General features: G+C 32.2%; 2 protein-coding genes across 2 annotated transcripts; one reads left to right on the top strand and one right to left on the bottom strand.

The window, feature by feature from the left end:
- Nucleotides 1–6965: 6965 nt before the first annotated feature.
- On the top strand, nucleotides 6966–9475 carry LOC111286219 (myb family transcription factor EFM-like). The gene is made up of 4 exons (XM_022876088.2): nucleotides 6966–7449; nucleotides 7815–8441; nucleotides 8561–8637; nucleotides 8801–9475. The coding sequence occupies exons 1-4, from the start codon at nucleotides 7257–7259 to the stop codon at nucleotides 9326–9328; spliced, it is 1425 nt and encodes a 474-aa protein (XP_022731823.1). The 5' UTR covers nucleotides 6966–7256; the 3' UTR covers nucleotides 9329–9475.
- A 1570-nt stretch (nucleotides 9476–11045) lies between these two features.
- On the bottom strand, nucleotides 11046–14351 carry LOC111286220 (uncharacterized). Its single transcript, XM_022876090.2, has 9 exons — nucleotides 14150–14351; nucleotides 13629–13727; nucleotides 13096–13532; nucleotides 12713–12776; nucleotides 12585–12638; nucleotides 12200–12268; nucleotides 12053–12118; nucleotides 11886–11954; nucleotides 11046–11386 (listed from the first exon to the last, which is right to left on the bottom strand). Exons 1-9 carry the CDS (start codon nucleotides 14258–14260, stop codon nucleotides 11306–11308), a joined length of 1050 nt encoding a protein of 349 aa, XP_022731825.1. The 5' UTR covers nucleotides 14261–14351; the 3' UTR covers nucleotides 11046–11305.
- Nucleotides 14352–14774: the final 423 nt, after the last annotated feature.

The following is a 14774-nucleotide window of genomic DNA, read 5'->3' as shown; positions in this document are numbered from 1 at the left end:
CTATACTCTTTAATAGTTTTTGAAAAGGAGTGATGATTGTGTGGCCAAAAAAAAAAGGGGAAAATTAAACCTTAATTAATTAACTCAACATATATTAATTAATAAAGCTTCTACCTTATGTATGTCATTAATATGCAATCCATTATACAGAAGAAGATATGCATCATCGTAAATTCCATAAACTGTATTTCCATGTGCATTTTATAGAAATAATAATTTATAAAAGGTTAATTTTAAAAGTTTTGTCGTTTTTTATGAAAAAAATAGTAATCTGAAATAAAGGAAAATAATTGTATACATATCATATATATATTTTTAGTAAAAAAAAATTCAAAGATAAATAGGTTGCTCAGTTTCTCAAATCAGAGTAAGATGTACCTGACAGCCTAAAACAGGTGATTGCAGGTCGTGCATTCGAGATGATCCTAATAAATGACCACCAACAGGACTCGAACCTAAGACTTCTTCGTCGTGGGCTACAATTTAACCATTAATTTCTTGTGCTTGATTTTTTTTCATCTATAATATAAAAAATAAAGGATAAAAATAAAATAACAAGTCTACTTCAAATTAAATGTTATCCAAAAATTAAGGAAGGAATTTCAAAGGATGCTAAAAAAAAAAATCATTCAAGTTCATGCATGAATATATTATGTATAATATTACAATTATGAATTATGAAAAAGACTGTTTTTTCCTTCCCTTTTCTTCGCTTTTTTTCCTCAAGTACTTACACCTCTCATCATCATCAACTATTATTCAATCCAACAAAACTAAGAAAAGCACAAACTTTTTTACATTAAGATAAGATAAGCATGAAGCATCTAAATAATGCAATTCCCTAAAGCTATGCAATTATATATCAATCAATTCTGATGCTAAAGCAAACGACGACGAATCTATCATAAATGAATTAGGGAATTTAGTAGAACAATCAATTTCTCATCAACAATCACAATTTTAATGATTCTCTCTATCTCTCTCAAACAGAAATGAAAACCTTACAACCCGTAAATGTAACCCTCATTGGCTTTCCGCAAAGCTTAATTAAAGAATATTTCATTTCATGCAAACGTATAAATGGTCGTCGTTGTTCCATTTTCATTCTTTAATTATATCTTCCTTCTTCTTGAGCCAACTTGAATGGAACTTTGAAATTCTTATGATTTTTATTGATAACAAATTGAAGTTTTTGGCTTGGCATATATGTACATATAATTGGATTCACAAGAACAGAATCTCACATTTCTTATCTTCCTTTGAAAAACTTTCATCATATTATTCTAAGTATCTAAACCCCTTTCAAAGCATCACTATATATATATATATAGATAGTTGCATTTATTTGGACGTCATTTAATTTTCTCATTTTTAATTTATTTTGTTCAATGATCATATGAATTTCTTAAATTATTTATTTATGTTAATTAGGTTAATTGTACTTAAATACCTGATGAGCTCATCTCCAGTACTATCTAAGCGGAGTGTTCATCAGCAAAATCCTTTCGTTATATTTATAAATGATTTTTTTGCCAATTTACAACAAAACCAAGACCAATTAGCTAGGCAAGAAATTAATAAAGAGAAATCAACAGAATTGTGAAAAGAAGAGAAGTTGTACACTATATACTTCTTTAATTTATAATTTCTTATAAGGTTTGAGAGAAGAAATAAAGAAGTGAGATGCAAATAATAAAATTACAAGATATATTGAATCGCTTTGTGTTATTAATTCAAGAAATATAATTTGGCCAGGTTCTCTCTTTCTCTCTCTACAAACAGTTAGAATAATAGGCTCCGTTTCATAAACACTTTTTGCTTTTTGTTTCTAGTTTTTTATTCAAATTTTATTTTTTTTCATTATTTATTTTTTTTAAAATACAAAAGCATTTATAAAAAAAAAAATCTTAATTACCTCTTTCTTTATATATATATATATATATATATATAATTAAGACCTAAATCTTTTCTTTGTTCATATAATTATAATCATATATAAACTTTGGATCCTTCTTTTTCCAAATATTCAATTGGCATAACATAGGAAACTTTGCCTTTGAATGAAATAGTGAATACCCCCCTTCCTTTCCCAAAAAAAAAAAAAAAAAAAAAACCCAGTTTTCCCAATTACTCCTTATGGAAGCTTTTTGTATGGTAAAAGAGGGGGGAGTGTTATGGTAGGCTACTAATTAAAAAGTAGCGGATAGACTGTTTACAGATACGCTTTTTCCCCATTAATTAATCCAACAAAGTAATGTACAAACCCAGGCCATGTGAATCTCCAAACCTTCATCAATCAACTAATCAAATTAAAAACCATAGGTTTAGCTGTTTGTACTACTTTTATATAAATAAAATAACATGCCAAAAGAGGGAAACTAACACCTTCATAATTTATAAGTCTTTTCTTGGTAGTTGCACCAAGTTACTTAGTTAATCAAAAAATTAATATTTATATACAATCGATTTATCTTATTAAAACAAGTATTTTAATTTTTTGAGTCGATAAACTCAAAAATAAAATAACGTTAATGATTAAATCGGAAAACGAATATGAAGGAAGGTGGCATACAGGTTGATGATTGAGGACGCAAAGACGCTGCCAAGGACTAGCCGCAAAGGCAAATCAATTTTTTTCTACATGTGCTAAATTAGATTGGAAAATTCACCAATCAATAAATGACACATAATCCAAATCCAAATGCCTCCTTCCTTAGAAGAATTTAGCTTTGTATTTGTGCTAGACGAATTTCTCTTTTGATTCCCAAAAAGGAAAATTATGTACTACACCAATGTTAACACAACGAAGAACATCGTGCTTCACGTTAACCCCCACAACTTTCCCTCTTTTTTTTTTGTGATTGTTATTATTAATTAAAATTTTATATGTTTTAGTTGAAAAATATACATGTACTATTATCAATTATTAATATTCAATGTTTTTTTCTAATTTATACAGCGTTACAAAAAAGAAGACCCCATTGTGGATTGTTGAGTATTTTTAGAATGGAATTTAAAAGAAAAAGGGTGGGAGGAATATTCGGGGCTCCATGTTTACACCAGACAAAAAGGATATTCATAAGGACGATATGGGGGAATATCGGTGACACGTGTCACGAGGAGAATCTCTTTTGTTTTCTTTTTCTTTCCTTTGCTTTCAGCTCCTTTCCTTTCTTTTCTGTCTTAATAAAAGATAGAGAGATGAGAGAATCTGGAGAGAAAGGGCATGGGTTAGAGTCTTGTACCAGAAGAGAGTGGTTTTGGATTTTAGAAAGAGACCCACACCAAAACCATCATTGTTATGGCCACTGCTTTCTTTCTCTTATGCTGCTAAGCAGATAAGAGAGATTAGGGGTAAGGGAATTCGATTCAGTCTCTATTACAGAAACAACTTTGCCTTTAATTTACTTTGGTGGAAAAGGCATTTCTTACAGTTTTCTCATCATCCTGTATATCTTTCCTTTTGGCTACTTCCCCATTTATTCCATGCACGCAGGACAGGCCCATCCGTATCTTTTTCCCCTCCCCCTGCATGGTATCCCATGCACACATCGTTATTAAGCACCACGTTTTTCATACTATAATTATATATATAGTATTTAATAAAGTCTACTTCGGATTTTTTTTACAAGAGAAATGTTTTGGGAGGAGAGAAGAGATAGTTTGGGTTCAAACGTAAAGAGCACGTGTCTCATCACAAATGGTCTTTTTTTTTTTTTAATTTATTTTGTGATATATATAAAAATATATATTTTATTATTTATTTTGTTTTAGATATATATGTATTATATTAATCAAGTAATTTTTTATCTTAATTTAAGAAACTTATATTTTAAGCTCCATATAAAATGTCAATGTAACACTCTTTATTGGATTTTTTTTCCTTTTTTACTTATTTTGATTTTTTTAATTTTTTCATTTATCCTTTTTTTTGTTTTTGGTATTTATTTTTAAAAAAGTTAATTTTATGAGAAATGAGGCCAATTAAAATATCCATATTTCATTCTTGTTTTTTTTTTCTTTCATTTCATCTTTTTTAATTTGATTAAATTTTGCAATATATATATATATATATATTGTGGATAGCCAAACCAAGCAATTCAAAACATGACACTAAAACAAAAAAAAAATGAAAGTGAGACAGGATTACAATTTTAGTAAAAATTATATATGCAATTAATAAAAATAAAAAAATTTTGTGTCAACAAAAATAATAATATATAATTTTCGTATAAAATACAATACAAATATATAAATTTTTACTATTTTATATGATATAAGTATACGAATTGATAAATATACTCATGGCAAAGCATGGGCAACTTTCTAGTATATATAACAAAGTACATGCATATACAATAAAAATAATAAAATATAGCATTTATTATTAACTAAATAATATTAAAAGCAATATGTAGAAAAAAGTGTGGTTGAGAAGTCAACATAATTATTTGCTACAATTATTCTTCCGATATTTTGAGAAACATTTTCATCAAAATTTCTTAATTGATGGCTTAAAATCTAAATTAAACCCTTTAAACATTAGTCATAGTACTAAATGAATCCCATAAAAAATAGTTAAGGTCTCGAATACCTAAATTAAAGTTAGTTGAAGATCTAAACAATGAATCCCTAAAAGAAAAAGCCCAATTAACCCAAAAATATATTTTGAAAGCTAAAAGTGATCCTTAATTATATAATCAAAGACCTCAATTATCCTCAAAATAATATTTTATGCCACATCTTAGTTGGCACAAAATTATGCACCAAAATCTTGAATGATTCTATTAAATTAAGTTGGGATAACACAAACACATCAATTAAAGTAAATTGAAGTTCTAAATAATCCTTAAAAAAAATACAAAATAGCCAAATTAACCAAAAAACATATGTTAAAAGTCAAAAGTGATCTTAAATTATATAATTAAATATCTCAATTACCTTTCAAATCAAATTTTAATTGACATTGTATAAATGAGTGGGGATAACTTTAATATATTGTATAGATAATTAAAAATGTTATAGTCATAGTATGTTAATTTTCTAATCCATCAATAATCAATATACTGTCTTCTTTTTGGCCTTTTCCGTTTCATTTTTCTTTTAACCTTTTACAAGTTGCTGCCAAATGAGTAGTGCTGCCAAGAAAAGTAGAGGAACGAACCAGGTTTGTTCTCCATTACGCATGGAATATATATATATATATATATATATATATATATATATATCTCAAAGGACTAATAAAATTATCCAACTTCAAACCAAAAAGACTTGGAATTCTCCACTTATTTTCAGATTGTGGGTTAGTCATCATATGCATGCTAAGGAATATATATTACCAATATATCAGCAAATTAAGTAAAATAGGGTCTAATCAAGCTGAGGAATTACTTGAACTGGCCATATATATCATATCAATCGGTAATTGGCCACGACAAAAGAAATGTTCCGACCCGAATATGATCCGAGCTAGTGAGTAAAGAGGTGAAGGAGGTTCATATTTACATATACGAACCTCACAAAGGAAATGTTCTAATTTGGGAGAGAATCTTCTTACCTTCCTTCCCACTTCATTAAAGTTAGTAGCAGAAGAAGATTCCCGGGTCTTAAGCTCCTTTATCATTTTTTTGTATGGGATTTTCGCCTTTAAGCCTTTTGTGGGTTGTGTTCCCTTAATTTAGAGTCGTAGAATTGGAACTAAGATATTCCTTTCTTAGAGGCAAATATTATATTCTTTTGTGATGAATGTTGTTTCGTTTTAGATTAGATATTCTCTCTCTTTCTCTGAATTGCACTCAATTTTAGGGCAATTATGCAACTTTTGAAACCATAAAGAAAGTTGCATGCATTGGTGGATTGATACTAAACATCTTCTGAATATGTCCTTTTTCTCTCTCCAATATGGTGGGTAAAAATTACTAAAATGTTAACAAAAATATGTAAATGCAGGTGTAGGCTCCTTTGCAATTTTTATTAATTTTATTTTTTATAAAAAAGACGAGAAAAGATTATATGTATTGATATTTAAGTTCCAAATTTATTAAACATTACTTTTTAAAAATAATCATATAAATTAATTAGATTAAATTTTATAAAGGTTGTTTTCCATTAATTAATCTTTAATGAAGATGAAATTTTAGGTACCAATGCCTTTATTAATTTCATGCCGTACACGTGTCCAACATCCGATGTTTGTTTTGGTGATTGGAGGATCTTTCCAAGGTAAAGCTAAACAAATTACAAATGTGAATTGGATCCTAAATTCCTAATAGTTACTACCATATAGCATTAGTATTATCCAACCATTTCTTTTGACTTTTAATTCTATGTGGCTGTTGCTATCGATTTTACTTCATTTTGGGTCCCATTGGAAATGGTTCTAACCCCTTTTGATGCCCTCTAAGCCATCCATGGATTCGTTATAATCTTGTTCAAGTTAGACAAAATTGCGGCCATTACATATAATAATTTAGCAATATAAAGAACAGAATTGCTTGACAATTGAATTTTGAACCAAATTGATGCTTTAAATATGAACAACTTTCAAAAATCCCACACCGTTAAATGAAGTTTTGGTTTTTTTTTCTTTTGTTGTTTAATAAAGTAAGAGAAGAATCAAAGGTTAATACTAGCTTCCTAACAACCAAAAGTAAATCGGAAAAAAAAGTACAAACAGCGATAAGAAGAATCATCTTTTGTATTGGTGATTTTGAACTTCGTACACAGACTAAGCACATGACTCTTTCCTGTCAGAGCCTTGTTGATTCCCTTCTCTCTCGATCTCTAATTTTTTTTTTTAGCTTTTTCTGCCTTTGTTCTTTGGAAGAAGTTACCATTCCCTCTGCTTTATCGCCTCTCCTTAATTGGCTTTTTCTTTTCTCCTCTCTTTCTCTCTCTAAAACCCCTACTTTATTCCCCTTGAACTCACCCGTAAAAGAGACGATCCTCCCCTTCGAATCCTCCTTGTGTTCACAAACAACATACCTTTCCTTTCTTCCTATCTCTCCTTCTCTCTTTGAACTCAAACCTAGAAAGCAAAGCCGACTACACTCTCTCTTTTGCTCTCTTTTGTTTGTTTTTGCATACAAACAAACCTTATTATTTGTTGTTGCATACAAACAAACCATATTATTTGTTGTTGTTGTTGTTGTTGTTATAGCATGACCAATATTGTTCCAAACAACAACTTTTGCTGAGTAAGAGATATTATAAGTTTCTTGCTGTTTTATTATACATCGAAAAGAAAAGGAGAAAATATGGCATCACCTTCTGAACTATCCCTTGACTGCAAACCCCACAGTTATTCCATGCTATTGAAATCTTTTGGAGATCAGCAGATTGATCAAACCTGGGGGCTTGAAGAATTCCTTTCTCGTCTCGAGGAAGAACGCCTCAAGATCGATGCTTTCAAGCGCGAGCTTCCCCTTTGCATGCAACTTCTCACCAATGGTACGTATCAATATCATCATTTCTTTTCTTTTTTGGGATTCATCTTTCATAAACAGAAAAAGGTTTAGCATATATTTAGGATCTACTACATATATGCTAGGATTAATTTTACCTTGGATTCTTAATATTGTTTTTATAAAAGGGTTTTGTATATAACAGAATCATCGTGATCACCTTAAGATCCAAACTTTTTCTTTTACCGCTATCTTTTTGATTTATAGAAGTTAGGGTTAGCTTTATATTTGTATATATTTATTTGCTAGTCAAATCTCTTTGAATTCAAAGGGGCCGGATATATGCATACATTTTCTAAAAAATCTAAATTGCATTTATTAATAATTGTTTTCCCTTTTTTTTTTCTTCAGCTGTGGAGGCTTCAAGACAGCAACTACATGCATACCGAGCAAATGAAGGATCAAGACCAGTTCTTGAAGAATTCATACCCCTCAAAAACTCAAGCTCGGAGAACTCAGAGAAATCACAAACCATATCTGATAAAGCTGACTGGATGACAACTGCACAACTATGGAGCCAAGCAGGAAACGAATCGAAACCACAGCCCTCAATTACATCACATAAGGAAACTGATATCGGTTTCAATGTTAGTCCCAAGTTGGCCTTAGATACCAAGCAGAGAAATGGAGGTGCTTTCCTTCCATTCTCTAAAGACCGAAACTCATGCACTGCTTCGGCTTTACAGCCTCTCCCTGATCTTGCTCTTGCTTCTGTCAATAAAGATGTGGAAGATAAGAAATGTTCAGAAACTGAAAATGGGATATCTTGTCAATGGAGGGAAAACTCTGGCAAAGTTGGTAATGGTGGAATTGTGATTGAGCAGGGCAAAGGAACCGGCAATACAGCTGATGGGCAAACAACAAATACCAACACTAATACAAACACTACTCAACCTCATAGGAAGGCTAGGCGATGCTGGTCTCCTGACTTGCATAGGAGATTTGTCAATGCTCTCCAGATGCTTGGTGGTTCTCAAGGTATCAACAAATTTTTCTTTTGATTTTGATCATCATGTAACTGAATTCAGTATGAACGTCAAGCTATCATTATCAAAATCATTGAGTCTGGTCTGATAATATTTTGATGATGATTCCAGTTGCCACACCAAAACAGATCAGGGAGCTGATGAAGGTTGAAGGTTTGACCAATGATGAAGTGAAAAGCCATCTGCAGGTAACTCTCTCTCCACTGAGGCATGCAAGGGCATGCAAGAAAGAGCTTTTGTAGTAAACCTGACACAGTACCAACACTGCACCCAATGTCTGATAAATAAGTTAATAAAAAGAATGTCGATGCAAATCTTTTAATCTTATAAGTGATGATTTCCTTTTGACAGAAATATAGGCTGCACACAAGGAGACCGAGCCCAAGTCCACAAGCAGCAGGAGCCCCAACACCCCAGCTTGTTGTCCTAGGTGGCATCTGGGTCCCACCAGAGTATGCCACTGCCGCTGCAGCCGTCCACAGTGGAGCCCCGACCCTGTATGGCGCTCACCACCCAGCAGCTCCCCATGCACCACCTCACTTCTGTGCATCACCTGTTCCCCAAGAATTCTACACTGCGGCTGCAGCTGCAGCTGCAGCTGCAACCCCAGCTCCACCTCCACCTCAGCTGCACCACCACACTCTCCACCACCAACTCCACATGTACAGGGCCACCTCACAGGCCCATAGCTCACCGGAATCCGACATCAGAGAAGCCGGAGACCGTTCAGAGAGCATTGAAGATGGCAAGTCTGAGAGCAGCAGCTGGAAAGGTGAGAGCGGCGACAACGGTGGCGATGGGGATCAGAGAAAAGGTTTAGCTGCATTAAGAGAAGAAGGCGAAGAAAGCAATGGAAGTGAGATCACTCTCAAATTCTAAGAGAGTTTTAGGGTTAGGCTTTAGATATTACATGTAATTTTCTACTATTATTTTCAAAAGAAAAAAAAATCTAAAAATTTTTAAGTTAAATGTTAAGAGAGGGTAAAAATGGCATAAAGGAAAAGTGAGCGTTTGTTTTGTTCTCAATTGACGTCCTTTTGTGCTTCAACGTCTATTCGGGAAAAGATTGAACATTGGCTTATTTGTTTTTGGCGTTTCCTGTGGCTTTTCTCTTTTGGCATGAGGACAGATTTGCCCTTATCTTTTTCCAGATAAGGCTAAAGACAGATGAGGACGCGAGTTCGCACTGTCTTTATTGCAACACAAAAATTTCCATCAGAAGACCGACGATCACTGTTTATATTAGATTTTTTACAAATAAAAAAAAATTTAAGGAGTCTGATACTTACACTACTTAAAAACACTTCTTAAAAAATAATTGTTAAGATTAAAATGTATTTTTAAAATTTATAAATAGATAATGAGATTTTTTAATATAATTTTGAAGAGTATGTAAACATTTTTCAAAAATCAATCATGTGATAAAATAGGATTATATGGATAAAAGCATACATATTGATAGATATATAATTGAATCATTTTTCTTATTTTAGGAAGTGAAAAATCGAATCCTATTCTTTGAATGGGAGATTAGGCATTCATTTCTTCTGGCAAAAAAAAAAAAAAAAAGGAGATTATGCATTAACAAGATAATTTAAATGCCGGAGTTACAAGAATTATATCACTTGAAATATGTGAACAATGACATGAAAAACCATATACTTCCATTCATGATTGAAAGTTTATATATTGGAATGGTGATTTATCTGCATAAAATTAAAAGGAGCTTAGATTTGTCCCTAAGATTTAAGGAACTGAAATTTTGATTTTAAGAAAAAGAGGCACCGAAAGTGTTAAATCCCTTTACACCTTAGCCAGTATTCCAGTCCCTAGAAATAAAATAAAATAAAACTTCCTTGAATATACATATGTGAGCCTAACGTGCTCTTTCTGATCATTGCCTTTTCTTGTTTGATCTCAACAGTGCCTTTAATCTTTGACCAATAATACATGGGACATTCAACATCAACTTTCTTGTTTAATGCATCGACCTGGTCTTCAGCATTTCCGAGGCATAATTTTGTATATACGATTATTACTTCCTGATAAGATAACTTTCTGTCCTCGTATTCATGGTCTTGTTTTTCAGCTGGCATAAGTATAAAATAACCCTTTGCAGTAAAATTAAATAATCTTCAAAAATCTTATCCATTTTACTGCAATTAATTAAACTCTCAAATATTTATTAAATAAAAATTAATTAATTGTTAGAATTCATTTTTATTTAATTAGGATTCAATTGGATAAAAATATATGTTTAACACTTAAATTTGATAAAAATTAATATTCAAAAATTTAATTAGATGAAAATAAATATTTAAACTCTTAATTGATTGCAATAAAAGAATAAGATTTAAATAATTATTTAGCTTTTATTTAGGAGTTTATATATATATATATATATAGGGCTTTTTAATTCAATTGTCCACACCACGGGACACGCTGCCTTCGTCTTGGATAAAGACGTCGGTCCAACAAAACATCTTGGGCTGGGCATATTAGCCGACCTGCAGGTAAGCACTCATCTTATGGGGTGTTTGGTGAGCGTTGGGCAACAGGCCCAAAGCCCCTAGGTCGACCAAAAACCATCCTGGTCTTAATAACAAATAATCCATTCAAAATAGAATTTACACCATCGGATTATATGATATTACATTAATAAAGAACAGTATGGCCTTAATAACATTCTAAATATCAACACATATACATCTAAATCAAGGAGTTATTTTAATGCTAGTTCAATCTCCTCATGCTCTATCTACATAAAGTTATAAGTAACCCAATCAAAAGGTAAAGCTGCGTGTGACATCTTTAAACAAATGACATATCAGAGGATTAGTGAACTTCATCACGAAATCATGCTGTGCCGTTTGCCAAACTGCCACCCCGTACAGCCACATCATCTTCACTCTCTAGCATTGCTGAATCAACCAGCGACTGCAAGGTAAAGTTTAGAGTTAATATAATGAGTGCTATTTTTTCTTTTATGAATGATTCTACAATGCTGCTTTTATCCTCGGTCTGTGGTCCTTGGATAATGAGTGCTACTGATGCTTTTATCACCATGAGGAAACTCAACACTACAAATAACTATTCAGTTACCTTGTTTCAATACCTAAAATACAGAACTAAGATCTATTTCCACCTATAAAGATCCACATAGTACAAGGGTAGAAGTATCAATCGTATGCAAGTTCCAAATAATGGGTAGTATGCAATATTTATCTTAGCAATGCAGCAAGAGTCACCAACAAAAAATTTATATATATGACAAACAATAATATGGAATTAATATGGAATCATGTCCTTAAAATACTAACACCACCATTCAAACAAGCATATGTTAGGCTCCAGAGCATGTTTCCAACAAGACAACAGAAAAAATAATAAATAACAAGTGCAAGTAAATCATAATCAACAAAGTGAAAAGGCTTGCCTGAAGTTCTTGTTCACAGCTTTTAAGTTTTTCTCTATACTCCTTTACTTGCAGGAAACGTTTATGCAGCTGCAGGCCATTCATTTAAAGTTAAAGTTTGTGTACCAAAGAGAAAAGGTTAAAAAATTACTACAACCCTATGGCAGTAGAGTATTTCAGAGGATTACCTTAGTTAACTGCATTTTGCGGCATGAAGACAGCTTCTTTGCGGCAACCAATGCATCCTCCAGGGTCTGTATGCATTTATCAAATTCTTAGTAACAAAATGAAGGAGGCCAAATAAACTGAAACCATGGGTAATATCATTAAGATACCTTAGATTTTTTCTGTAAATCCAAAACAATTTGTTTTGTCTCTTCTAACCTCCCTTCCATCAGTGAAATCTGATCAGGCAGAAAATGTTACTTGTCTTTTCCAACCATTATGCAAGCATGGAAATGAAATATATGTGTGTGTGTGTGTGTGTGTGTGTGTGAGCATGAGGATAAAATAGACCCCAACAAATGAAGGGCTGGTTGGACTCTGCAAAAACAATTTGAAAAGTGATATTCTTACTCTAGTGATTGCCATGGTGGTGCAAGTGCAAGAGCGTGTGCAAATTTAACAAATGCATTAGAATGCGCCAAAATGCTATAATATCCATCTAGCTACACAACATTTCTTAGAAAATCAATACTAAAGTCCAAAGATGTAGCAAACCTCTGTTTTAAGTTCTTCACGGTTTTGAATTGATCTTTCCAGTTCTTTTTTCATCTGGAAACAAAACACAATTAACCAAAGGATTACAGGATAACGTGAGTATACATCAAAACAAAAGCTGAGGCTACCTGATTGTAATCATCACTTGAATCTGATGAAAGCCCTCTGCCATGTTGATCATTGCTCATAGAGCTGCAAAATTGATAATTAATGTAAAAGTCTTCTTATATATATATATATATATATATATACTTATATATATATATATATGTAGAGAGAGAGAGAAAGAGAAATAAAACTCGTGTCACTGTCAAAACTGGAGTGATTAATCTGAATAAAAATAATGAAACTCAGCTCATATGAGAACAAGGTCAAGAAGCCATGAAGAATTAATAGAAAGATAGTGAAGAACTCCATTACTGAATGTATATTGTGAAGAAAAACAGTAAGCATTACAGCCTCCATTGCAAAGAATTCTTAAAAAAAAAAAGGTGGGTAGGCAGGGTCTTACCCATTCCGTCTCCTCAGTTGTTGCTCCTTGTCCTCATCAACATTTCTAGGATAACCATTGGCTCCAGAAATCTCCCTATGTTGATCCAAATTCAGGTCATGTTCCATCTCCCGCTCATGAATATGGTCCCTGCTTTCTGCGTGCACATTATCCTCCACATCTCTGTCATGATCTCTATCCAATGAATACTCCCCAGCTCCATCATGATCGTCATGCTCATATCCTCTTTCTCTTCCAGAATCATGGTCCCAAGACCAATCGTGTTCTCTGGACCTATCGCTATATCGATCCCGATACTGTTCTCTATCATGACCATAATCTCTTTCTCTATCCCGCCCCCTATCCCACTCACTATGTCTAAAGCGGTCTCGATTGAAATTCGATCTGCCCCCTCTGGTGGTCACTTCATTCACTCTCACAACTCGACCATTGATAGTCTAATTACAATTTCAAACAATGTCAAATCTACAAGTTTCAAAACAAGAAAGAACCGAATCATAACCATGCTCCATGGAACCACAAGCAATACATACCCTGCCATTCATGTCGTTGATGGCATCACAAGCTGAACGAGGATTTGTAAAAGTAACAAAGCCATAGCATTTTCCTCTAGTTGTATGATCATTGACAATCTGCGAGACAACCACATCAACAAGCTTTGATTTTTCAGAAAACCCTAATGCTAGCTTAAGCTGAAAAAAAAAAAACTTTAGACCAAACAGAAAACAAATATTTCCTTTAAAGAAACAGGGACAAACATTACTAAAATTCTAGAAACAATAGGTAAAATAACAGATAACAATTTCATTTCAGGGAAATTTCATCCGGCGTTCCCAAACAATAATACTTGGAATTATTTAAAAAAACAAAAAACTGTAAAATTACTAGAGATTTTTATTAACTATCTTGCTGTTAAACTCTTCGAATTAAAAAAAGAAAAAAAGGTCAAAAAACTAAGAATCAATAATAGAATCCCTAAATGCATAAAAGAAAGTTAAACAGTGACGATTCAGAGGAAAAGCGTGTAGGTCAAAGTCAACGGAAAGAAGAAGACCTTAACGGCGACAACGGCACCGTAGAGGCTGAAGACACGGCTGATTGAGCTTTCGGTAGCGTCATAGGGAAGTCCTCCAACGTACACCGAACTGTCGTCGTCGATCGTCATTTCCCCACTTTTACTCTAGACTAAAGCTTCAATTTTTCAGGGCCTATAGAAATACAAAGGGAACCTCTCTTTTCTGTCTTAAATTGTTTAATATTTAAAATTTTGAACTGCTTTTATATATATTTTTTTTTTTAAAAAAGGCAAAGTTGACCTTTGCATTTTTATTTTTTTCGGTAACAATGCTATATGTAACAACTAAAAATTTTCAATAAATTTCTAAAAAAATAATTTTTGCTTAATAAAATTATAAAACACATAACAACATTAATAAGGAATAAGTATATATTTTTTATTTTTTATATAAAGAGGCCGTGATTTTAGAGGAAGAGAAAATATCAAAAATACTAAAATTTTAATATATCATTTTGTAATTATATGAATAAATTGAATTAAAATATTTTTTTTAGTTTATTCTTATTTATATGTTCAAAATGTGTGCTAAACTTAATGTGAATGTATGATAATATAATAATTCTTATTTATATATTTATTCTCTTAGGTTGTAAATACATTG

The sequence above is a fragment of the Durio zibethinus genome, chromosome 6, assembly GCF_047325235.1.
Source record: "Durio zibethinus cultivar Kanyao isolate XHJ-2024 chromosome 6, ASM4732523v1, whole genome shotgun sequence".
In the NCBI taxonomy this organism is placed as follows: Eukaryota; Viridiplantae; Streptophyta; class Magnoliopsida; order Malvales; family Malvaceae; genus Durio; species Durio zibethinus.
Note: the sequence above shows the minus strand (reverse complement) of the source record. Positions and strands in the feature narration are given on the sequence as shown.